The 25,923-nt window shown below is 39.6% G+C and overlaps 2 protein-coding genes and 1 pseudogene across 2 annotated transcripts in view; 2 read left to right on the top strand and 1 right to left on the bottom strand.

The window, feature by feature from the left end:
- Nucleotides 1–1,084: 1,084 nt before the first annotated feature.
- On the top strand, nucleotides 1,085–4,523 carry LOC5518455 (lactadherin; the record flags this gene model as incomplete). The annotated part of the gene is made up of 3 exons (XM_032363053.2): nucleotides 1,085–1,229; nucleotides 2,867–3,186; nucleotides 3,727–4,523. Coding segments are annotated over 3 exons (615 nt in total), but the record flags the coding sequence as incomplete, so codon positions are not given.
- A 6,706-nt stretch (nucleotides 4,524–11,229) lies between these two features.
- On the top strand, nucleotides 11,230–20,190 carry LOC5518456 (annotated as a pseudogene).
- A 1,777-nt stretch (nucleotides 20,191–21,967) lies between these two features.
- Nucleotides 21,968–25,923, bottom strand: part of LOC5518457 (hemicentin-1) — a 56,224-nt gene continuing 52,268 nt past the window's right edge. The window contains exons 10-11 of the mRNA XM_048734060.1: nucleotides 24,948–25,214; nucleotides 21,968–22,795 (exon numbers count right to left, since the gene is read on the bottom strand). Coding sequence (XP_048590017.1) covers nucleotides 22,497–22,795; nucleotides 24,948–25,214 — 566 coding nt within the window. The 3' untranslated portion in view covers nucleotides 21,968–22,496. The remainder of the gene's footprint in view (nucleotides 22,796–24,947; nucleotides 25,215–25,923) is intronic.

The following is a 25,923-nucleotide window of genomic DNA, read 5'->3' as shown; positions in this document are numbered from 1 at the left end:
AACGAAATCCATACAGCCATAACGCCCACTTTAGCAACGACGGCTGCTACAGTCCATCCATTGCCATCTCTATCACCATCACCACTGTCATCTTTATTTACGGAAGCACCAAAAGAAATCCCTACAGCAATAACGCCACCTTTATTACCATCGCCATCGCCATCGCCACCGCCATCGCCATCGCCATCGCCATCGCCATCGCCATCGCCATCGCCATCGCCATCGCCATCGCCATCGCCATCGCCATCGCCTTCGCCATCGCCATCGCCATCGCCATCGCCATCACCATCGCCATCGCCATCGCCATCGCCATCGCCATCGCCATCGCCATCGCTATCGCCTTCGCCATCGCCATCGCCATCGCCATCGCCATCAACAGGTTACAGGCTTCGTATTATTTTTGTGTGTGTGTTATTACCAACCAACCGCTTTCACTTTTTTGACTGTCCGTCTTTTAGTGCTCTTAGCTTCCTTTGAATGACTACTTACTGTATTATTTAACATTTTTTAAGGTAATGACTACTTACTGTATTATTAAACATTTAAAATGAAACAATATTTAATATGATAATATCAAAATAGGATCAAAAACAGTATATCCCCAAACGTTACATTTATCCGGATATAATTTTAGGTATGGTCAATTTCATTTCTAAAACATAATACAAAAAATGTATATAGTCATTAAGCAATAAATAAGATAAAAAATTTTAAATGTTCAAGACTGCATGTACCTACTTCGTATTCAATGCCCGAATGAATTCCTGTCAGAATCAATTGTCAAGGACCAGCTCATAGACAAGTTTAATATTCTAATGGATAGGACATTTAGGGGGTATCCTAACGGGAGAGGGGTGTTACTTTAGTTACCTTTTAACAGCTTGTTTGCACTTGCAATTATAGGGGTACATAGGAGTTTTTCCGGATAGACTCGACCATCCGCGCTATGTCGAAGTACATGCTGCTTTACTTTCGAATTTTATCTTATATTGCAATTGATTATAAAGTACATGAGGTTGTATAGTTTACAAGTAAAAAGGATAAGTAAAAGATCGGAAATTCCAAGAAGTACACACAATAACATCATAACAAATATCTCTTCTGTTTTTCAGTTCTACCGTGCGACGCCAGTCCATGTCAAAATAATGGCACCTGCATAAACTCTGAGGACGTAAGCTTTACATGCACCTGCCTCCTAGGCTACACTGGCAGCACTTGTAAGAAAATTGGTAAGGATTCGGCAAATTTAATATCTCCAAAAAAAACCTGCTTCCCTTACCACCCCCATTACCATCATCATTACCGTCACAATGACCATTATTTCCATCAGGATCACCTTTACCGTCACTACTTATCCACATCAGCATTATATGAGTATTATTATAAGGGGAGAAAAAATGTTTTCGGACGATACAGCGACCGGAAGCAGAGGGTTTTTATTTTAATTAATACTATCGCAACGCTAGCAGATTTTCCATGTAAGACTGCTTGGTTGATACGTCTACTTAGATCGGGTTTAAGAAAAGTTTTGAGAGAAGAAAAAATTGAAACTTCCGCTTGACCTTGGTAGTTCAGAAACGTGTGTGTGCGTGTGTGTTTTTTTCTTGTACACATCAAAGATACCTGGATGCCCACGTGCAAGGAGAAACGCACTTGCAAATAAACTTGTTTCGCTCATGCCTCTATGTCAGACATTTTTTTGGGGGAAAGTTAGAACATAGTGGCAAAATGAAAGGAACGAACTGGAAATTGTTTCGATTTTATATGGGCAATTCGAAAAAAACCAGTGCCATGAACTTAAATGTAGCCATTGCAGTTGCAAAGTATCATATATTTCGAAAATATCATACACTGCAGTGCATGTCTCAAAATAGTAGTGCAATTTTCCTGATTTTCTTTGAAAGATTAAGAAAAACGCACTCCTGTGAATGGCAGTAGTCATAATCCTTTACAATCAAGAAAAGGAGCTAACTAAGTTATCTGTTTTTAGTGATTGTCTAATAGTCAATTTTAATTTTTAATTTTCGTTTTAAGATCAAATCTAATAATATATTGCAGCTACAACACTATAAAGTGTTGTAAAGAGCGATAAAAATGGATAATAGAAAAATAAACAAATCAAAGGATTTGTGAGCACACAAAATGTAAATAAAAATGTCCTTTTTTTCTGCGTGATGACATACCAAGTACAGTAGCTAAGAAAGGAAGATAAAAAAATCGTGGAAACATTGGGGATCGAATAACCGAGTGGCCTTGCGGAAACAAATGACCAAACCACTGAACTACCGCGCATTTGCTGAATTGACAAGTAACTAAAATTTATTTTGATACTATTTGTACCGTATCGGTCGAAAAGTTTTTTGCTAGCATGTCAACTAATTTCACTCATTTCTTTCTGGACTCAAAAGTGATACCCACCACAATTAATCACGCTACATACTGTCAATTATCGACATAATGCTATGATCATCAGCATCAGTATCAAAACCCAACACGTATCGACATGACGGAAAAACATGACTTGACGTTTCCAATAAACTTTTCCATCAAATAAGGCGGAAAATTCTCCTAATTACTTGAGTGAGTGATATCAAACAAAACAACAAATCAGTCCGGAATGCAAGGAACTGATGGCCATTGTAAGAAATTGTATCTTCTTTCTCCATCTCTTCGAAGTGCGCATGTTCAGGTTTTTTCCGTCGTGTCACACATATCACCACTGTTGTCATCACAACAACAATCACAGTTTGATTTATTTTCTAGAGATTTCTTTGGGGGTAAGAGGGGTAATTTTTTCACCTACCCGTCAAATATCAAATAGTCTTAAATTAAAATTTGATCGTTTGAATTTGCTTTTTCCTCGTAGACATATCCTTCTGCAGGAACACCCCTGTCGGCCTCGAGAAAAACGATATCATTCCGGACAGCAGATTCACCGCATCATCTTATTACAGAGACCGCCGTCCTGAACACGGACGGCTGAACAATAGGAACCACTGGGCGGCAGCATCAGAATCGGGTTACAAGTACCTTCAAATCGATATGATTTTCTTGTACACTGTCTGTGCGGTAGCGACTCAGGGTACCACTAGTAGTGATTATAATAGTTGGACTACCAGATACAAGCTTTCATTCGCGGTTTTGAATGAAATGTTTAGCGTCTACCGGGAGGATGTTTTTGAGAAGGTAAGTGTATCATTTAATTATACTTCCTAATGTTATTAAATATTTCCTCTAGCCACTATTTCTATGTTGTTATTGCCAGCTATTATTGTAGTCTTGATGTGGAAGGTGTAATTTTAATTTATATTTATTATTTCCAATTGATTTAGCACATTCAAGCTATAAATTACTTATCGATTCATACCAATTTCAATTGATTACTTATCAATTTTTATTAATTAGTATTTTGATAATCAAATGTTCTTTAATTCTATCAATTTTTATTAATTTCTTATGAATTAGACTCAATTTCTGATATCAATTGATAATCATTTAGTAAGTTGGTATCAATTATTACCATTGCTGCTAATTATCAACGAGTGCCGCTTGCGCTCTAGTATATAATATACTTTGATAGAATAGTATTATCCGAGGCTGTGCAAGCCCAAGCACCGGGAGAGAGTTGAAAGCAGTATGGCAAGGCTGATCAAATAACTAAGAGAGAATTGATAAGACAGTGATATCTGAAATAAGAAGGAAGACCAATAATTTTTCTTCTCTCAGATGTTCGAAGGAAACAAGGACAAGCATACTGTGCAAAAGAACGACCTCAAAATCCCGACCAAAGCAAGGTTTATCGAGTTCATTCCGAAAGAATGGATTTATTGGCCGGTATTGAGGGTTGAGGTCTACGGGATCAGACTGAATTACTAATTGTTAGTGTATGTATTTAGAGTAGTGTCCCTTGTTGTTATGCTGAAACCGGTTAGCGGAGTTCGCCAGTTTACGTTTGCATGATTGCACATGTATCTACTATTCACTGATTAGAAGAAGTGTAGCTGAATCGAATTGGCAAAATGAAACAGTAAAACTATTTTAACACTGACAAGTTTTAAGTTGAAAACATAGTTTGTCTGTCACGCATCATCTACATTAAAACCTTGTTTCCGGTGAGCCGGCAATGCTCCGATTTCATCGGGTACATCCAGCTAGAGGAATTTCTTCTCATACACCTAAACTTTGGGATCTTTCCGAAGAAAAGGACTTTTGACTAGTTAAAGAGTTCAGAAATGGTGTTACTCTCGACCGTTTGATGATCCTTCCAATCCTGGCACAAGTTCAATAGTAGAAAAAAAAATGTTGAAACTGTTCACGGTGGCAAGAAGAGTGCAGCAGACAGATATTGCAACTTGATGTGTAACAACAGATGCGCATGGACTAAGATAGTTGAGAGAGAACAGGCAGCAAATAACGGCACTATAGAATACACATTCTAATAACAACCGTACTGTGAATAAAAACACGCAACTTGTTACATTAGCAATTTTTAACAAAATACAAGATATGAGTTCTCTTTCCAAGTTACTCAAAGTTCGAAATTGAGGAAGTGATACCAGCCCCCCCCCCCCCCCCCCCTTCCACTCCCGCTACTCTTTTTTCAGCCCCCTCCCCCGTCAAAAAAATGGTCTGCGGGCTCTGTGGATGGGGGTAGCGGATGTGCGGTAAAGAGATGACAAGTAGATTGGTACGAGACAAAAGGAAAGAGTAACATAACACAAGGAGTTTTAAAGGTGGGAGAATATAGTTTTTTTTTAAATAGAGCTCTTTGGAATGTTTAGCAACCACACGGGTAGTGCTTTCACAAGGTATATATTCAAAAAGTATGATGCTACCCTATGCTTTTCTCAAAATGCATTGGGTCTTGCTGCAGTAATAGTTCAGACTGAACCAGAGACATAGCTAATATGGGTGAATAGGACGCTCCACCTCTCCCATACCCCCTTCCACCCATCCCCACCCCCCCCCCCCCCCCCCCCCCTCTCACCACACACACACCTTCTCTTTCTCGGATGTCCGATAAGATCGATCGTCTGTTCGTATTGGAATCCAGATATAACGACAATCTCGGTTTAATCAATACATTTAGTAAAAATAAACAAAACGAAACAGTTTTCCTAGAGTAATGTTAACATTACTCTAGGAAAACTGTTTCGTTTTGTTTGTCGTCAACTTGATAAATCACAGATACAAAGAATTCTTTGTATCTGTGATTTATCAAGTTGACGACAGCATTCAAATAAGTAATAAGCTAACGTCGTACGGTTCTGGAAGCTGGTTTCGAGTTTTCAATCGCTATTGGTTCAACTGTGAAAGCCAATAAAGGACTGGGAACGAGATTTATTTGAGACTTGCTGTGAAATGCTAATATCTAGAGAATTGCGCGGACTGGATGTGTAGAATGTTCATGCTACAGTCAGCGCCGGAACACGGCAGGGAAATCAGCAAAGATTCGGCCAAACGTAGTGCGTCAAAGAGAACAAATATGCATTTTTGGTTAGTTTTCGCTATTTTCAAATGCCTTCTCAGTGGTGTTTTACAAGGTGAGTCTTATACGCTTCCTTATGATATTTTTATGTGAATTTATCCTGCTAATAAACTTATCCAGTTAAGTGTTTATTTATATGATATTATAATTGTCACTGCACAATTTTCACTGCACATTTGGTTGCTGCATTTGGTTTAGCGAATTAAACAGATTTGGGAGAAAATAAAGCCACTCCCATAACTACCAACTTCGCATTAAAAGCGGCAATCCGGTCGATTACGTAAGAATCTCCAATGATTTCTAAACAATTACGTAAGAATTTCCGATGATTTTTAACGCGAAAAAATTGCAAAAATAGTGTGCCTATCAGAAGTTTCTTCTAGGATCTGACTGATAATTTAGAGTGGATGGTCTGTTAAATAGCACGGATTCTAATAGATTACTTGTTCTATGGTCGGTTTGGATTCTTCGTCGGCCTTCCGGAAGTAAACTGGTGACAAAGCCGATTTAACTTCTAGCATGATTGAGCAAAAAAAAGACTGTTGACAAAGTCACCAGCGTTCGTCTAGCATGTGTTAGCAGTTTAGTCTACGCCAGTAAACGGTTTTTGAGAGATTTCTCTAAAACCTCATGGACGTTTATGGCGTAAATCCATCTGAACAATTCAATCTTACTCGACATGACGGAAAAACATGACGTGGCACTTCAAATAAGCCCATTTCACATCGAATAAGGTGGAGAATTCCTCTGAGCACTTAGTAACTTATAGCAAACAAAATATCAAGTGCGACCTTTTTTTAAATTGATGCGACTTTTTGTGAAGTGTCATTGAAATTTGAGCTTTTCGTCCCTGGGCTGATACAAAGGGCAATGATGATCAAGGAAAAATTATCTTAAAAAGCCAAAATCTGGATATATGCACTTCGGCCTCACGTTATTTGTGTTTTGAAAATCAGTCCGTAATACAAGGAACGTATAGCCACTGAAAAAAATTGTGTCTTCTCTCTCTATCTGGAATGCGCGTTTTCCAGGTTTTTCTGTCATGTCATCTTACTCAAATTACCCATACCCTATAGGCAAACCCGTTTCGGTAGAGAGAGTGTTTCGAATTGACTAAGGTTCAGAAAAAGAAAAACAAACAAGACAAAAACATAACAATAACAACATGGAAATGGAGATGCTTGTATCTAAAACATTGGTTCATAAGTCCATCTCGCGCATAAAGATAGCTAAAACTTGCTAACAAACCTTTGCCTTAAAGGGGAGTGGCTCCCATGGAAAGACTATGGATCAGTAAAAAGCAAAAAAAAAAACATGGAAATATATTGGTAGAGCTACAGAGTCTGCAAATTTCATTTTAGTTTTACTTTAAGTGCAAAAATTATTTTGTTGTCGACTTTCCTTTGACTTGATTGTTAAACCCAAGTTTACCCAAGATTACAGCATTATCGCCAGTTTACTTCATTTCGATCACGTAACAATCTCCGATGCTTATTAACGCAAAACGCGAAAAATATTTCTAAATCATAAAAGCAGTGTGTCTATTGGAAGTTTCTTTAAGGATGTTACTAATAATTTAGAGCGGAATAATTAAATAGCGTGGACTCTCATAGATTCTTTTGTCTCATGTCGGTTGAGGTTTCCGTCTGACCTCCGGAAGTGAAGAGGTGACAATGCCGCTTTAAATTGAACATGATCCAGATAATCAAGACCACTGTTTCGGGGATATTATTATTTTACTAACACAGTCGAGAAAACAAAATTGCATGGCCTAGAACTGATAAAGTGATCGGAAATTTGAAAAACAAAACTGATAGGACACATTTTTAAATTCTTATTACTACAAAGAGATCTTAAATACGTGATTATCATTTCCTAAACTTGAAAAGGTGAAGACGTTTTTATTGGTGAGTATAAAAAGATGAATTTTAGGTAGGGGGTGCAGACTCCGACAAGACAAGAGACAAAATAATATATTAGAATCCACGCTTTTTAACAGGCCATCCGCTCTAAATTATTACCAATCACATCTCCAAAGAAACTTTCAAAAGACACACCGGAACTAAACAGGTGAAAGTGTGCCGCTTTAAGCGAATGAAAAAAGTGATAAAACGCAGTTAGTTTTCAAAGTTATTATTATCAATTTCTATTTTCGGCGTTCGACGACTCGTTTTGATAATTGCGAAAGGCAAAAATAAGACAATAAGCATTATTCTATTTAGCGTTGATTTTGCATTCGTATTTAAGGAGTAGCTCAAGACAGTAGGTGATAAACTAATTTTATTTTATTTGTAATATCCTACAAATCAAAAAAACTTTACCGTGAAAGCTTTATTAAGCCCCTAGTCTTATTAAGCCCTCTCGATTAACCCCCCCTTTAGAGTCGATTTTTTCATAAGCCTTTTCTACCAATGTTCAACTTCTCTCTCACCAACGTTCAGTTTTCTCTCACCAACGTTCAGCTTTCTCTCACCAACTTTGAGACAAGTGCGCTTCTCCTGACTAAGGTGAAAATTATTATAATATCTTATATGTAATATAAATTAATATAAATTAATCAAACCATTTGTAATCAAGATCTTTATTCATGAGTGACCCTGCACCAAACTTTTGTTGTTTATTTTTCAATCATGCTACCTTATCATTTCTTGATCACGCTTATTAGTAGTTTTTCCCTGAATTTTATCGAACGTTCTGGAGCAAGAGATTAAGTACTAGAAACTCCAAGCTTCCTCTAGCTTAGCGATATGCCGCACTCTTAAGCAAATCTGATACAGTGTTAAACAAAACGACTCACAAAGTACTCAGTAAAGATACCGTAATATATAGATTTAGCATTGTCTAAAAGCAGAGCTCCAAACGACCAAATCTTTGCTTATTTTCTCTTAATAATTTAAGAAAGATTAAATATTATTTTTCTAATTCTGATTTTGACGGCGTCAGCGATTTCACAGATCACGCGACCAATTTTTTAAATCCCCTTCCCCCACCCTTGACATCTACATGACACATAACAAGTTTAGTTGTCATACGGTGCCTTCGGCGTCTGCGATTGCCTTTAGTGACGTCATCGATGATGTCACGTGACCATCTCATTGCACACCACTTGAAACATACATGACACCTTCCAAATTTGGTTGTCGTACTATGTTTCTCTTATGAAATAGACATTTTTATTTTGTTGACACCGGCATATTTTGCTTACATACAACAATACAATAATTTATTTTCCGTCGATGACGTGAGGAGTGGTCACCCAAACTCCCGAGCTCGGGGAGCTCATGGTTCAAACGCTCGACAAAACTACTGAAACACTTACAAAGGGAGGATTTACATACAGTTGCTGCATTACCAGCCATGTGGAATGATGTTGGGTAGGTTCTTGCGGAAGTCAGTGACGGAATTAGCAGTTTTAGCAGAGTGGGGTAGTTGGTTCCAGAAATGTGATATTAGGTAGTTAAAAGAGTTATGCATGTACAACGATTGATGGGATGGCTGCGTAAGATTATGAACAGAAGAGCGCAAATTGCACTGAGGAGACCGGGTTACAAAGAAGTTGGAGATATACGTAGCCTGTTTCATCCTATATGATTTAAAAAATAATAGAAGAGCCTGAACTTGCCGCCTATGCTCAAGAGTACGCATATTGGATATAGATAAGCAGTTTTCATAGGATGACGATTTATCTAGATTAAAAAGTGTCCTTAAATTAAAATAGTTAGACTTCTCTAGCCTGTCCTTCTGTGTCTTCGGAGCCTCGAGGAGCAGTTGGGAGCCATATTCCAGATGAGGGAGTACATTTGTCTTATATAGCGCAACCATGGTTTGAATTGGTACAAAACGCTTGATTCGGCGCAACGCAGCAACTTTAGCATTAACTTTTTTAAGAGCCGTAGTTATATGTTCCTTGTAGGTGAGGGGCGTCATTGATGACGTCACAATCACGTGACCATATTGGAGCACCCCCTTGACAGCAACATGACACCTACCGAGTTTGGTTGTCATACGATGTTTCCTTTAATGAAATATAAATATTTTTAATTTGATCACGCCAGCATATTTTTACTTTATAGTTACGTCATTGATGACGTTACAATCACGTGACAATATTGGTGTACCCCCCTTGACACCTTCATGACACATACCAAGATCGGTTGTCATATGGTCGTTCATGAGATATGGATATTTTAGTTTTGTCATCGATGCCGTCACATAACATGTGACCACAGTTTTGCACCTCCCTTGACACAAACATGACACCTGCCAATTTGGTTGTCATACGATGCTTTTTTGGGACGGACGGACGGACATCGCGTCACGAAAACTCGAGTCGATGGGTTTATTAATATTTGTCTTATATACCACTTTTTCCTAGGTATGGGGCTCCGCGAGTGGGAGCTCCACCGCTATTTGCTCGGAGTGAGCGAAGCGAACGGAGAGCAACTCTAATTAAGAAGAGAGGGAGTTTATTTCGAGTTTTTTGCATCGGGGATTGATTTTTGGGGTTTGTCGGACGTCATATTCCCGGTGATGACTCATTTCCGGCAATTGTTTTTTGCGCAGCGGTAATTAGTATCGCACATGCGCGAAATGTATATATTGGGGACGGATTTTGGGGTTTGATGGAATGTTGTTGTTGGAATGCAGCTAAGCACCTCTGGAATGCAGGACATTTCCGGTTATGACTCATTTCTATCTATTACGAACAATTTTCGAGTGATAAAACACCCTGGAAATCTGGAGGGTTCCCGTTCTCTCCTTCGATAGAAGTAGACTCAGATGACTTGAAGGCCTCAAATTCTGGCTTTTCACTTGAAACTTCCAGTTGTGTCGAATTGTTAATTACAATGTTATTGTATCTTGTATTATACTCAAATCTGTTCATTTTTATTGGGCTTTTGTTCGTGGCAGCACCCCTTAAGGCTTTTACATTTGAAGGGGAAAAACATATTGCCTTTACTGTTCCCATTAATCCGTGAAACACTAACTTATAGTTGGTGTGTACTAACTCTACAGAGCAAGAAAAAAAGCAAACAAGAGATCATTCGGAATTTTATTTTGTGTCAAAACCTACTGTACCACTAACTATTTCACGGATTGATGGGAACACCTCTATTATATCTCCAAATTTATCTCCGAGCATTCACTATCAACAAATATTTCTAGTATACAAACATATTCCTCTCTGAATTGAATTATAAAAATTATGCCTCGATTTTTAGTGATAAGGAACTTGATATCTGACGCGAGTCAGTAACAAAAACCCCTTCCCCTCCCCCATACAAACGGACTAACTATACAGCTAAAAGGCGCGGCAAGCAAACAATCTAACAAGCCAAATGATCGCTTACAAATATTGATCAGGGAAAAATATGTCGGATGCGTTTAATACGACTTTTGATATAAAGCACAGCGGCCTAGCTAGGATTTTTAACAAGAGGGGGGCCAAAAGGGACTTTCAAGCCATTTTGTCCTGTATTTTAGATAATGTCTCATACATTTACTGTAGTTTTGGCTGCTAGAAGGGGGGCCCGGGCCCCCTAGACCAACCCCCTGGCCACGTCCCTGAAGTGTAAGAGGAGTTATTTTGGTTGAACACAATGACAAAGTTGGCAGCAATCGAGCAAGTTTACTTCCGGTAGATTATGTAACATCCACCGAGAACCTGCAATAAGCTCTATGACTACAATTCGTAGCCTCAAAGTCGCTCTACTGAAAATCGTCAAAATTTAAATAAACTCAATATTACATGGTCTCTAGTTTTATTATTCACGATAAGTATTTTTTCGCTAACATATTAATTTTCCCATACATACGGTACCTTTGTATAAATTACTGACAGTAGCCTTGGGCTGCCTTTGGTTTTACGCGTTTACATTTATTTCGAAAAGACTTGAAATATGCGTCTTACATTATTACAAATCTAACCGATTCCTAATAATAATGCCAATTTACAGAATGATAGATATGTAAAATATTGTCTTTTTTGCTTTCTTTTTTCCATGAAGTTGACTCTTGTAAAATAGTAAAACTGACAGACCCTATAACCGGGAAGTATCTGAGAAATCACAACGAGTCCAGTTTCACTGGGATCTTAGAGACGACGTGCAACGTGAAATGCTTCATGAGTGACACATGTCAATCATTCAGCTATTTCCCTGCGACACAAGTTTGTGTGACAAGTACTTCAACTCATCTTCAACACCCCGAGGACTTAATTGATGAACCAGGCAGCGTCTACACTGAAATAATGGTGAGACTTGCAAATGCATAAATTTTCACTCAATTTATCTCTAAAAATGTATGCAATTAAGGAATGCAGAAAAAGGGATGGATTTCAATGTAAACTCCAAATCGCCCGTTAACTGATAATATTTATTTGTTTATTCGTTTTAACGAATGAAGTTTAAACGACTTGCCGGTTAATTGTAGAGGATCAGGTTTTGGTCTTCTTTGACACATTACCTACCTACATTACGTACTACATATCAGATTGAACAGATCTGCAACAGGCCTGAAAAGATTGGGGGCACGATACAGAAACACTAAGAAAATATGGGGACCACAGCCACGCCCCTACTGGCCATTTCGCTTTATTGAAAAATATTTTGGCGCTCAATTTTCAACAAATATAAACCCTTATAGGTGTGCGCGAGATAAAGCAAAAACCATTGAAATACGTAATTTTAAACATTTCGATCAACAAAAGTTTGTAAAGGACCTCCTTACTCAGTCGTGGGAACAGATTGTTTTGTGTCATGACACTAATAAGATGTGGGCACATTGGAAAGACCTGTTTCTAAACGTGTTAGACAGGCATGCCCCTGTACAATCTAAAAGAAAAAAAGCATTTAATGTCCCATGGCTGACCAGAGAGATCAAAGATTTAATTAATAACAGAGATAATTTAAAGCGCAAAGCAATGGTGAGTAAATTACGTAATGACTGGGATGATTTTAAGGCATCCCGAAATAAAGTAAACATTGCCTTGCGCCAAGCCAAATCCAACTATTATCGTAATAAGATTGCAAATCAAAAGAATAATCCCAAAGAGGCTTGGAAAACGATAAATAGTCTACTTGGTCGCACCAAAGAAAATACAACTGTAAATGAACTTAAATTTGACGACCAAAGCCTTTTTTCACAAGAACATATTGCCGAAGCATTTAATGATTATTTTTCTAATGTTGGTCCAAAATTGGCAAGTTCAATGGCAAACCCTAGTAAATCATTTGAGCATTTTATTAAGCCATGTAGTGCTCAAATGTCACGTTTTAAGTTAGTATCCAATACAAAAGTACTAAAGCTTTTGGGTTGCCTTTCTAATGCCAAAGCGACTGGTATTGACAAAATCTCTGGAAAAATACTCAAGTGTGCAGCCCATGCCATTTCTCCATCTCTCACTTACATTTTTAACAACTCTATAATTTCCAACTGTTTTCCAGATGAGTGGAAAATGGCTAGGGTTTTGCCCCTCTTTAAAAAAGGCTCTAAGACTATTCCCGACAACTATAGACCAATAAGTATATTACCAGTGATTAGCAAACTAATGGAAAAAATAATGTATGAACAGTTATACGATCATTTTACAGCAAACCAAATTTTATCCGAACAACAATTTGGCTTTCGAAGACTACACTCTACTGTTTCTGCTCTCCTTGATAGCACTAATAGCTGGTATATTAACATGGACAGACAAAAGTTTAATTTAGTTGTATTTTTGGATCTAAAAAAGGCATTTGATACCGTTAATCATGACATTTTGCTTCGAAAACTAGAATTGAATGGTATCACTGGAAATGCCCTTTTATTAATTCAATCTTATTTGTCCAACCGTAAACAGAAATGCCAGCTAAACAGTACAGTGTCCTCTGAAAGTAAAATCACATGTGGCATTCCTCAGGGTTCAATTCTTGGCCCACTTTTCTTTCTCTTATATATTAATGATCTACCAGAGTGTCTATTGCACACTACTCCTAGATTATTTGCTGACGATACAAACTTGACAGCGTCTGGTAGTACTGTAGGGGAAGTTGAGTTGGCCATGAATTCGGACCTTGAGCAAGTGAAAGAATGGCTCTTGGCTAATAAATTAAGTCTCAATGTAGCAAAAACAGAATTCTTATTAATAGGATCCCACCACAAGCTAAGAACCCTTCCTTGCAAACCTTCTATTTCTATTGATAACAAGGAACTAAAACAAGTTCAGCAAAGTAGGGTTCTTGGTGTGGAAATTGACGAACACCTAAATTGGGATCAGCACATTGATTCTCTTGCTAAAAAAGTCAGTTCTGGTATAGGAGCCATGAAACGAATTTCTGAATTTGCTAATCAAAATACATTAGTCTCTATTTATAATGCAATCATCCAACCACACCTTAACTACTGTAGCGAGGTGTGGGATACTCTTGGGCAATGTAACACAATCCGTCTTCAAAAATTGCAAAATAGGGCGGCAAGGGTGATCACAAACAGGTCAAATAACACCCCTGCCACAGAGGCTCTAGCTGAATTGGGCTGGCAAAATTTAGAGACCCAGCGAGCAAAGACAAAAGCCAAACAAATGTTTAAAGTTTTGCATGATATGGCTCCAAACTGTCTCACGGACCTTTTCAGCTTAAAGAAAAATATTATTGTAATACAAATTACAATCTCAGAGGCTCCTCCACCTCGCTACAGCTGCCACTCCCAAAAACTGAATTTATGAAAAAAAGTTTCAGCTATGATGGAGCTAAATTATGGAATTCCCTCCCAGAGGCTAGTCGAGATTGTACAAGTTTATCATCATTTGTCAGAGAATTAGAGGCTCACACTTTTATCTAAACAAATAATTAGTTTAGCGTATTTATAGTATTATATATCCACATAGATCAAGTTTTTTTTTTTCTTTCGTTATTTATTTAAATACTTTTACTTATAGTTATATTTCTAATTATTATAGATATATATATATTTTTTTTTTCCACACGCCCCTTGTGGAAATCAGCTGTTGTTGACGGGGCAAGCGTGTCTTAAATAAAGTCTATCTCTCTCTCTCTCTCTCAGCATTTTCACTTTTGTCTTCCGTGCTGTCATCTTTCTTAGAATGACTGCGTTGCTGGCTCATGTCCGAGTCAGAAGATGTGCAAAGCCGACTTTGCAAATGGCGGATTCACGTGCGTCTGTCCTATCGGAATATCATCCTGTGGTACGTAATGAATTTCCAACATAATCATGCAATACACGGAAACCTAGCCTGCTCAACAGGCGCTAGTTGCTTGAAAGACGGAAAAAAGCCTAGTTTAGTTAGACGAGCTGGGATAGACGAGTTTAGTTAGACGAGCTGGGATAGCCGAGTTTAGTTAGACGAGCTGGGATAGCCGAGTTTAGTTAGACGAGCTGGGATAGCCGAGCTTAGTTAGACGAGCTGGGATAGCCGAGTTTAGTTAGACGAGCTGGGATAGCCGAGTTTAGTTAGACGAGCTGGGATAGCCGAGTTTAGTTAGACGAGCTGGGATAGCCGAGCTTAGTTAGACGAGCTGGGATAGCCGAGTTTAGTTAGCCGAGCTGGGATAGCCGAGTTAAGTTAGACGAGCTGGGATAGCCGAGTTTAGTTAGCCGAGCTGGGGATAGCCGAGTTTAGTTAGACGAGCTGGGATAGCCGAGCTTAGTTAGACGAGCTGGGATAGCCGAGTTTAGTTAGCCGAGCTAGGATAGCCGAGCTTAGTTAGCCGAGCTGGGATAGCCGAGCTTAATTAGACGAGCTGGGATAGCCGAGTTTAGTTAGCCGAGCTAGGATAGCCGAGCTTAGTTAGCCGAGCTGGGATAGCCGAGTTTAGTTAGACGAGCTGGGATAGCCGAGTTTAGTTAGCCGAGCTGAGTTGCATGAAAAACGGAGAAGCCGATCTCCCTATTCTTAGACGAGTGCTACGTCAGATCGGCTTTTCCGAGAGCTTTTATGGGGCTTTTTGAGAGACTGATTGATTCGCCAGTAAAATTAAACAAATACTGCTCAACTATTGTATAGCTCAATATAAAACGGGTATAAGGAGTCATTGCTTAAAGAACCTTACCGGCATTCCTTACGCTAGAACAACTGACCAGTCCAATAAAAATCAAGTTCGTACAAGGAAAGTCACACACAGTATATCAAACTTAAAAACGTATGATCTTAAAGGTGGTTTTGGTAATTTGTCTAGAGCCGTGTGACTATAACCCCTGCAGTAATGGTGGTATTTGTAACAATACACAAGACGGCCGGAACTACACTTGCACCTGTTCCTCTGGATTCACAGGAAGAAGCTGTGAAAGGGGTATGTACTTGATGAAATACAGAATTTGTCTGCATTAAATTTGGTCTAACATACTGACCTCGTCCACTGGATTGTGCAAAGCTCTCCCAATGATGTCAACGGCGCTTGTTTATTTTCATCAGTAGTAATAGTTTGAATGTGAGATCGATCACAAATATCAAATTCTTAAATCTATCATTTTCAACAGTCGTTTCACTTGGCATGCAAAATCGATCACAAGTATTGGATAGTCAAATAACTGCAAGTTCTACAAAGAGCGCCGGCTGGATGGCCAAAGATGGTCGACTGTACAATCAGCACGATTTGGGGGTGACCTGGGGCTGCTGGCGGCCAATGACGTCACGAGCTGACGAATATCTCCAAGTCGACCTGCTGAATGCGAAAACCATCTTGAAAGTGGCAACACAGGGGCTGCCTTACCATAGTACTCAACCTGATGTCAACTTCTGGGTGACGCGCTATGGTCTTCACTACAGCTTAGACAATGTCACCTGGACTTCTTACCCACACGTAAGTCATATATTTACTCGTTTTAAGCTTCCATAAGTTCATATAGTCGTAACAGTCGTCTGCCAAAAAATCCTCACGACCCTTACGAAAAAATAGAAACACTCGAAGGGACGACCCTTAGAACCAGTTCTATCTCTGACGACCGTGAAACGACCCGTCGCTTCGGTTGTCGTAAGGGTCGTCCCATCGAGTGTTTCCATATAGTCGTAACTTACCAAAACTCTTCAATCATGCAGGGCTATTTTCAAAGCTCGGAAAACTGCAAAAAACTATTGACTTGTCAGAACCGTGACAAGCCCCGTAAGATTGAGGGGGGGGGGGGGGGGGGGGCACAATACAGAAACATTAAAAAAATATTGGGGGCACGGCCATGCTCCTTACTGGTCATTTCCTTATAATTTTTTGAAAATACTGGGGGGAGCACGTGCCGCCAGTGCCCCACCCCCTGCTACGGCCCTGCTTGTTTCATCTGCTTCGTTGTTTATATTGAAAAAATAGACAATAAAAAAGAAATCTCAAAGGAACAACCTATAAATAAAATCGAATGCTTTATCTAACGAATCCAATCGAACATACCGCAAAAGTTTTTTCAAAGCAGCCTATGGAGATATCTGACCCTCCATAGGAAAACCCACACTATGGATGCTTTCTTACACCTTGGAACTTTGCTAAGATGACAATAAAATGGCGGCTGGACGTAGCCTGTTTAGCAGATTTTCAAGTATTTTCATCTTTTTAGGAATTCACAGGCAACTCTGATAGGGACACTGTGGTGTTGCACGACCTTCCAGTCGTCATACAGGCAAGACTTGTACGGTTCGTGATTAAGGAATGGCATGGGGAGATCGCCTTGAGGGCTGACTTGTACGGTCTTCCTGCCCGTAAGAACTGTGCAGATGTTCCTTCGCGCCTTGGGAATATGAGCGGTGTATACGCAGTGGACCCAGACGGACAAAGCGCATTCCAGGTTCCATAGAGTCCATATTAAATAGGGGTTGGCAAGTTTAAAGCTAAAGATGGCTTAAGTGGCTTGCGTGCAATCACCCACATCTAACTCTATCTAAGGGGGGGGGAGGGACGTTGGGGTTTGCAGTATTGGCTTTTTTTGTACGCGATTTAGGTAAAAGAGCAAAAAACATGTGGTGATGCGGTATTTCAAAACACTGCAAGATGCGAGATTTTGCTTTTAAACGGCGGTATATTGGGCGGTATGCAATATTTCTGATTTTATTCTGCGGAATTGATACAAAAGAGTTGAAGTTTGGAATAGGCACCCTCTTCGGTTTGCGCCCTTACTTACATTGGGCACAAAGGCTATTGGCATAGTCGTCCTGGATTCAGAAAACCAACGTCTTTAATCAGACCACCAAATATCAGGAATATTGCTTAGATTAGTTGTAGTAATCTTAAGACCGCAATTTCTAGGTCTTTTGTGACCAGAAAACCCTCGGGGGTGGCTGGACCGTGTTTCAGAGACGCCAAGATGGCTCCGTGGACTTCTATCGAAACTGGACCGAGTATAAAAACGGGTTTGGTGATCTCCAGGGAGAGCATTGGCTAGGACTGGACCGAATCCACAGGCTGACCAATGCAATTCCTAACGAGATGAGAGTGGACATGGAGGCCGATGCTGGGGAGACGAGATACGCTTAGTACCATTCCTTCTCGATCGCAGGGGAGACCGACATGTACCGGATTGAGTTGGGAGGCTTCACTGGTAAGCTAAGGTTAGATTAGTTTACCTTTTATTTGAACATTTCTTTCACTCTTACTTTTCTTGTCGAATGACAGTCCCCCGAGTTAATGTTGCATTCACCAATCCCCATCCCCCACCCCCACCCCTTAAAAAAGTCCTCGATCCGCCATTGTCACCGCTAACCTTTTTATGTTGTCCTGAAATAAACTTTCAAGTACCATAATTCGTAGACGATTGAGTGTTATTGATATTCGATAAAGAATAAAAACAATTATTTGTTCTCCAGTTTAAAGACGCATTGTCGCCAGTTTACTTCCGGTCGATTACGAAAATCTCCGATGATTTTCATATCAAGAAAATTTAGCAAAAAATTGTCGTTTTTGCCAAACGACAATTCCATATAAGCAAACTTTATGACTTGTAATTTGAAGAGAAAAACAGTGACTGTGACCATCTTTAGTCAATGGAGAAAGCCTCTGGAAAGAAAGCCTCTGGAAAGAAAGCCTCTGGAAAGATTCCTAGGTACCAGACCCCCAAAATGACAACGTTTTCTTCATATGTAACGGACACAAAAAAATATATTTCAAAATTGTGAAAGCAGTGTGCCTTTTGAAAGTTTCTATGAGGGTGTGATTTAGAACGGATGGCCTGTTACTAATAGATTAAATTGTCTTTTAACGGTTGAGGTTTCCGGACCTCCGGAAGTAAACTGGTGACAATGGACAGGGGCGAAAAATGTCAACATTAAAATTATAAGGTTGTGTTAGCTTATATTTTGTTAATACTTTGTCTAGAGGTTCCTTGCATAATATAAAACAAAATAAGCTTTAGTATTTTTTGGTAGATGATCCGTTCTTGAGATGTGATTGAGCAAAGTTGCCATAAATCATGAAAAAAGTAGCAATTTCGACCAAATTGAGCAAATTCGGACAAATCAAGAGCCTTACAATTTGCAATATCTCAAGAACGGATTATTCACCAAAAAATACTCAAGCTTATTTTGTTTTATATTACACAAGAAACATCTATGTAAAAAATCAAGCGAATATAAGCTAACACGACCTTACAATTTGAACTTTGCCATCTTTTGCTCCTGTCGTGACTATGCGGCTTTAACCTGCTATGTTCTGGTTGATTGTTATCTAGCTAATCTCGAGTAGGTAACGTTTCTAAAAACGAACATTTTTGGTAAACCATTTATTTATACTTTGGTTAACAAACTCAACCATTTGGGTGTTTGATTTATGGTAAATATCTGCCAGCTTTTCAAATATTGTATGTATGAACAATTGCCCGTATGGGACCAATGTATGATAGTTTTAAAGCCTCCTCTGACTTTGTCTCTAAACCAAAGATTGGGACCACCTTTTGTTCGTAGTAGCAGATTACCATGTTGGAAAATGTATGATAGTTTCAAAGCCTCCTCTGAACAAGACGGTCTCTCTAAACCATTTGCTAAATGTAATGCTTACACCACCGTTCATGTAAACAAAAATATATTATTTTTCAAATAAGGCAAGTAAGACTATCCTTGTATGGGCATGAGGAAATGTTGTAACAAGTAATCTTGAATTTCAAAAGTTTACAACTTGAACAAGCTATAAATACGTCTAAAAGAGAGCAGGAAACCTACGATATTAGTAAAGGGGCCTCTTTTTCAAGATGGCTGTCAGAAGAATCATAGTAAAGACGAATATTGCTGCAAGTTTAAGTGAAAATTGTTATCCTTGCCGCATATAATAAATCAAAACATATAAAATATAATAATTTTCCTTGTTATTTACGAAATGTGGGAGAGTCTCTCATAGGTTGGCACAACAATTAACAATTCTCAGCTATGTACCCTTGTCTAGGGAAAAATTGTTATCCTTGGTGCAGATAAAGTAAATTAAAACATGAGGATAAAATAGGACTTTTCTTTTTATTCAGGAAATGTGAGAGACTCTCTGACAGGTTGGCACAACAATCAACAATTCTCGACAATGGACAAGGACAACGACGAAAAATACAGCGAGAACTGCGCAGCTAGATTTAGGGGCGCATGGTGGTACTCAAGCTGCCATGCCTCAAACCTGAACGGGGAATATTTAGATGGCGCCCACAGCTACTATGCCAGGGGAATGGTCTGGTCCGACTGGATGGGGCATAGATACTCTCTTAAACGCACTGAAATGAAGATGAGGGCAAAGGGATTCACACCATGACTTCATACACCGGGGGAGGGGCTAAGTTTGAATGTATGAGCCGTGGGGGGGGGGGGGGGGGGGGGGGGAGAGGTTAAACGTCGTACGAGCCGTAGGGGGAGGGGAAGTTTAAACGTCGTACGAGCCGTAGGGGTGGGGGGGGGGAGTGTAAACGTCTTACGAGCCGTAGGGGGGAGGGGAAGTTTAAACTTCATATAGGCCGTAGTGGTAGGGGAAGTTTGAACGTCGTACGAGCCGTAGGGGGGAGGGGAAGTTTAAACTTCATATAGGCCGTAGGGGGAGGGGAAGTTTAAACGTCGTACGAGCCGTAGGGGGGAGGGGAGGTGTAAACATCGTATGAGCCGCGGGGGAGGGGAAGTTTAAACGTCATATAGGCCGAAGGGGGAGGGGAAGTTTAAACATCGTACGAGTCGTAGGGGGGGAGGGAGGTGTAAACATCGTATGAGCCGTAAGGGGAAGGGGAAGTTTAAACATTAAACATCGTACTGATATTACATTAGTATGTTCTATATTTCGTGTGACATTATTTAAATTTACAGTAATAATTAAAGCAATTTAAAAATCTAAATTTTATTTTAAAGTATTAAAGTTGCTATAAGTTTGAATACGTAGTGACCTTTTTTTCTACTTATCGTACCTTGGTATAAATACATTGAAATAGAATTAGGTTGATTCCAACATATCCTCTCAAGAAGAATTTATCTGAGACACGATAATGATGCTGATGCTGATGATTATGCCATGGTAATGATAGTGTTGGTGATGGTTGTGGTGATGGCGCTGATGATGATGATGATGATAATGATGATGATCATGATGGTTAATTTTTTGTGATGGCTCTAGTTATGGTATTAATGATGATGGTGGTGGTAGTAGTGATTATAATGGTGGCGGCAATCATTACTATTGGTGATAATGGTGGTGATGAAAGAAGTGCCGAAGCAGGACTCGAAATATTAGGGGTGCATTAAGATATATATACAGGGGACAGACCCACTACCTTACTGGTCATTTCCTTATACATTTTTAAAATATTCATATCAAACATATTCCCCAAGGATAGTGTCCTTCGTTTGCATTGCCTTATATGGTCATTGATACCCATATTTAGAAGAGCTAAAGTTTTCCCGCTCCCTGATCTCCAGAAAATATGGTGAAAAATGCTGATTCCTGTCAATTTGAGACTCGTGGCAAGAATTTGTCCAAAAAAACCTGACAGATTGGTCAAATTTTTATCTCACTAATCTTGAAAAGCCCTTAGACCCAGGCCTCACAGAGATTGACCGAGAGGGTTTGAAGGTCACCCAAATATTGATATGGAGGGGACATGTGCCCTCAGTGCCCCCCACCCCCCACCCCCCCCTGGATGGTGATATTGGTAGCTGAGTGATAGTAATTTTGGTGATTGGAGTGATGATGATTAGGCGATGATAAGGGGTTGCCTGCGTAGCAAGCGTTTCTGTGGAGTTTCAACGAGTTTCAATCAAACTAAGAATTCCAAAGTTTGCAAATGCGACTTTCGACATCACATTGAGCGCATGTTGGGTTGTCATGTTTTGTATATAAAAGCTAATTTCGATGCGAACACACACATGCAGAGCTTAAAGCAATCTCAACATCACATTTTTCATGCACACGGCTCGGAAACCTACCGTAAATTTACATAGACAAGGAAAGAGCCAAACTGCAAGCTGCAAAAAAGTTCCAATCCAACTCAAACGTCACGATTCCACCTTGACGGTGCGAACGGTTAACAAGCGGGCATATGTTGTCTTTCTTTGAATTCTCCTCAAGTTGGAATATATCCTAGCTAAGACCAAGAGACAAAACTGATAACGAATTTCCTCTACACAATAGCTGTTTGTATAACGCATCCCTGTTCCAGTTAAACACTCTTTCAGTGGATCCTTGTGCGATGCTATTTTGAGAAATTGTGAGTGTGAATCTGCGAAATGTCACTCAGCGTTAGCCGCGCCTCGCTAATAGGGAGCCTCGAATTCCGCGATCAGAAAATGATCGCAGACCCTTCGCTGTCAAAAAGACAATGAGTGCTTGCAAGCGTTTCCTTCTTCCCCCTCTCCCTCTCCCTTCTCTTTTTTTTGCGCTCGCCCCATTCTTCGCGAAACGCTTGCTACGATGGGGGTGATGTTGATAACTGCGATAGTGATGACGGCGACGATAATTGTGGTGACGAATGTAGTGATGGTGATGGTTATGATAGTGTTTAAAATTATGGTGGTCATAAAGTTATGATAACAGTATCAGTAATGATGGTGTTTGGTCCGTACCAGGCTCCGCGCCCTTATCTAATTACACTGAACTGACGCATCCTCGCCGTGACTACAATTATGCTTGTTGCTAAATCTGCAGGAGAACAGGGTAGCCTCATTGCCAGAGCAATGAACATCATCAAGCCATATCGGCCCACTTCCTTGCCCATGATGAGCTCCTGTATGAACAGAGACTACGGATCCATATCCAAGCCATCTACACACGACACGCCCTTCGTTGATGGTCCAATTGTCGTCACACACCGTTCCCCACTGACCATTGTGGAACACCTCAACACGACCATACGATCCGTGGGACAGCTTAATTTGAACACCTGTGGGTTGGGGTGAGGGTTAGAAATAGGGTACGGAATCTAATGGAAAGCGGGCAATATATTTTGAAGTCTTTGCAAAGGTGGGTACATTTATAAGGATTTTTTTTCTTTTCTTACTTTGACTGGACAAGATTTTCTAATGACGCACTTGTTAATGCTGACAGTCTTTTCTGAATCCAAATTTATTCTATAATTGTTTACTTTGCTGTTCTGGCTCCATTCGGCCTGTTCAAAACCTGTCTAGATGAGATTTCTCATCTTTCAGTGCGTATCCCATAATAAGTTTTACAATTTAAATTCCAGTATCCTCCTGGATTTGACATTATGTTTCAGGCCATTGATGTAAAATGTATGTATATCTAATTTTGTTTTGTGGCATTTTGAGATGTATTTTCATTTGCCTGAGAACCAGAGCTATTATTTGCCCCTATCACATTGTTTGGGTGCATATGTTCAAGGCCATTATCCTTTAAATGCCTCAATATCTTTTATTTTATTGTGTTTATTTTTAATTAATGAGTGGTACGAAAGGAAAGACAACTTGCCTTTAAATTTTAACAGTCGATTGCATATACAGGGGCGTGGCCAGGGGGTGGCCCAGGGGGGGCGCCCCCCCCCCCCTTTCTAGCAGCCAAAAATACAGTAAATGTATGAGACATTATCTAAAACACAAGAGACAATGCCTTGAACAGGCCTTTTGGGCCCCTCCTGTTAAAAATACTGGCTACGCCGCTGATATAAGATTAATATGAAGTCGTGAAAATTTGAGCGTCTTTGTGCTTCTCATTTTCGAGATATTCTATATCAAAGTTGCGTTGCGAAGGAAAGTTTCGTGCCAATTCTTTATACTCAAGCTTGAAAACAATGGCCATCAAAGTAGTGGACCCATGCAGCTAGTTTGACGCATATTGACCAAATTCCCTATCCAAATTCACGATTCCCAGGAAATGATTGAAGTTTTATCACAAGAAGTTCTCCACATATTACTGCTGGGGAAGCAATTTCCCACGGACGTAGATTGTGGTCGAGTCCGCGGACTCCCAGCGGTCATACCTAACCTCACAGTCACAGTATCACTCGCCGCTCGCGCAAAACAATAGTGCGTTCGATCCTCTCGATCCTTCCCTGTTCTCTTAGAACTTTACTATGTCTGGGCAGTATAAATTAATTTTCAAGATGTTGAATATAAACAACAAATTTTGTTCCACATTATGCTAGCAGAAACTGCATTGGAACAAATCTGCGAGGCGATAAACTCTCCGGGTCATTGTCCTCTGTGACAGTTGCTATGCGGCGTCTCCAGAACGGCATATGATTGGTTTCGCGGGAAAAATTGAGCTTCATATATGATCATTTTAGCCTTATAAAATGTGTATTTTGAATGTTTTTCCGCTGTTTTCGATACAGCAGGCTCAGGTTTGACAAGATGTAAACACCACGAGCGTCTGAGTAAGTTCCCGTGAAATGTGGCGAAGCATTGCGCTTAATTGCCTGGATTCAACTCGGGACTAAGACACATAGACTCACAAAATACGCTCTATCTGTATCAGGATTTATCCGATCGAACTGAAACTTGGTAATCAAAAACTGCACACAATTTAGAAACTTTTCATTAGAGTGAGCCTTCGATTTATATTTCAACGCGGAATAATCTCGGGCGAAACTTTAATTTTGATTTTCCGCAACTAATTTCTCGCATTTCAATTTTTTTTCGCGCACTCTGATGAAAAGTTTTATTTTATCCTTAGGTATTTTATATTGAATTTATATTGGGTTACATTGAAACGCGTTTGCTCTAGAGCAAAAAAAAGGCACTTTCGGCTTAATTGACAGCCTGCGCTAATTAGCCGAATTCCTCGAGTTTCTTTTAGACTAAAATGACAATTTTGTCATAAAATTGGATAATTTATCTGTTTGTTGTGAAAGTTTCGATCCTTTTTATGAAAAAGCGGCCTCATAAATGTAATTTGTAATTTAGGGTTATTTGATACAGGCCAGCTAAAGATATGTTGCCCTAACAACGAGGGGCGTCTCATTGAGATATTTTTAAGCTCTTATTTTAGAGTTATAGGTTGGTAGGGACCTTTTGTTGCTATTGGTGCAAGGTTGAACTTTATCAGAGTGTAAGTGGATTATAAAAGTTCATTTGTACCTTTCACTATGACGGTAACGTTACCATTGACTTGTCCCGCTACGTTTGTGGCAGAACAGACATAAGTTCCGACGTCCGATGGCCGAACGTCCTTGATGGTTAACGCTCTGGAGTCGTACGACATACGAGAAGGATCCATAGAGTTTTCAATCTTTGTCCAAGTGATTACCGGGGCTGGGAACCCTGTGCTGATACAAGGCACGACGGCGGTGCTTTTTGCATCTATGGTCAGCGGGGTAGTCGGAAATGACATCAAGAGAGGTGCAACTAGAAGCAAGGGAAACATTCCCCATGAGTGACGTACAAGTTGTTGTTCAAGGTCAATTATAAAAACTTTGAAAAAGTCTGAGAAAGAATTGAAAGGATATTCTGCATTTCACAAGCTTTAATTTGATTCTCACAAGCGCGGGCTCATTTTTATAATCTATATTATGACCGTGTTATTATTCATAGCGACTTGATGTTGATTGGAGTTCTGATATAAAAGTGCACTATCAAACAATGTCGTCGTCGTTTTTAATGTGTCCTTGTCGATGTTATTTCTTATTTTGCGCAATCCATATGTCCTATAGCAAAATAAGTTTTTTTGATAAAATACTTGTAGTTATATATTTACCACCTTGATTGACCACCAAGAATGTCCGTATCACAGCCTGCCCAACAACATTTTTCACTATAGCCTGATATTCGCCGGAATCTCTGAACTCAGTACGCATGATCATCAATGAGCCATCTGATTGGTTTACTCGTGACTTTGAGTGACGTAACGCAGGGCCTGACCACGTGATGTTAGGAGTAGGAAAGCCAAACACACGAAGCTGAAGCTCTTTGGATGCAGGGCGATAGCCGAATTCTATGGCTTTTGGCTGTTGGTGAACTCGTGGCGCAACTGTGATGCGAAAAAAAAGAGTTTCGATGAATTGACAACGAAATTCGAATGCATCAATTTTGTTAACTAGTCGAAAAATTTTCAAAT

The sequence above is a fragment of the Nematostella vectensis genome, chromosome 11 (assembly GCF_932526225.1).
Source record: "Nematostella vectensis chromosome 11, jaNemVect1.1, whole genome shotgun sequence".
Taxonomy (NCBI): domain Eukaryota; kingdom Metazoa; phylum Cnidaria; class Anthozoa; order Actiniaria; family Edwardsiidae; genus Nematostella; species Nematostella vectensis.
Note: the sequence above shows the minus strand (reverse complement) of the source record. Positions and strands in the feature narration are given on the sequence as shown.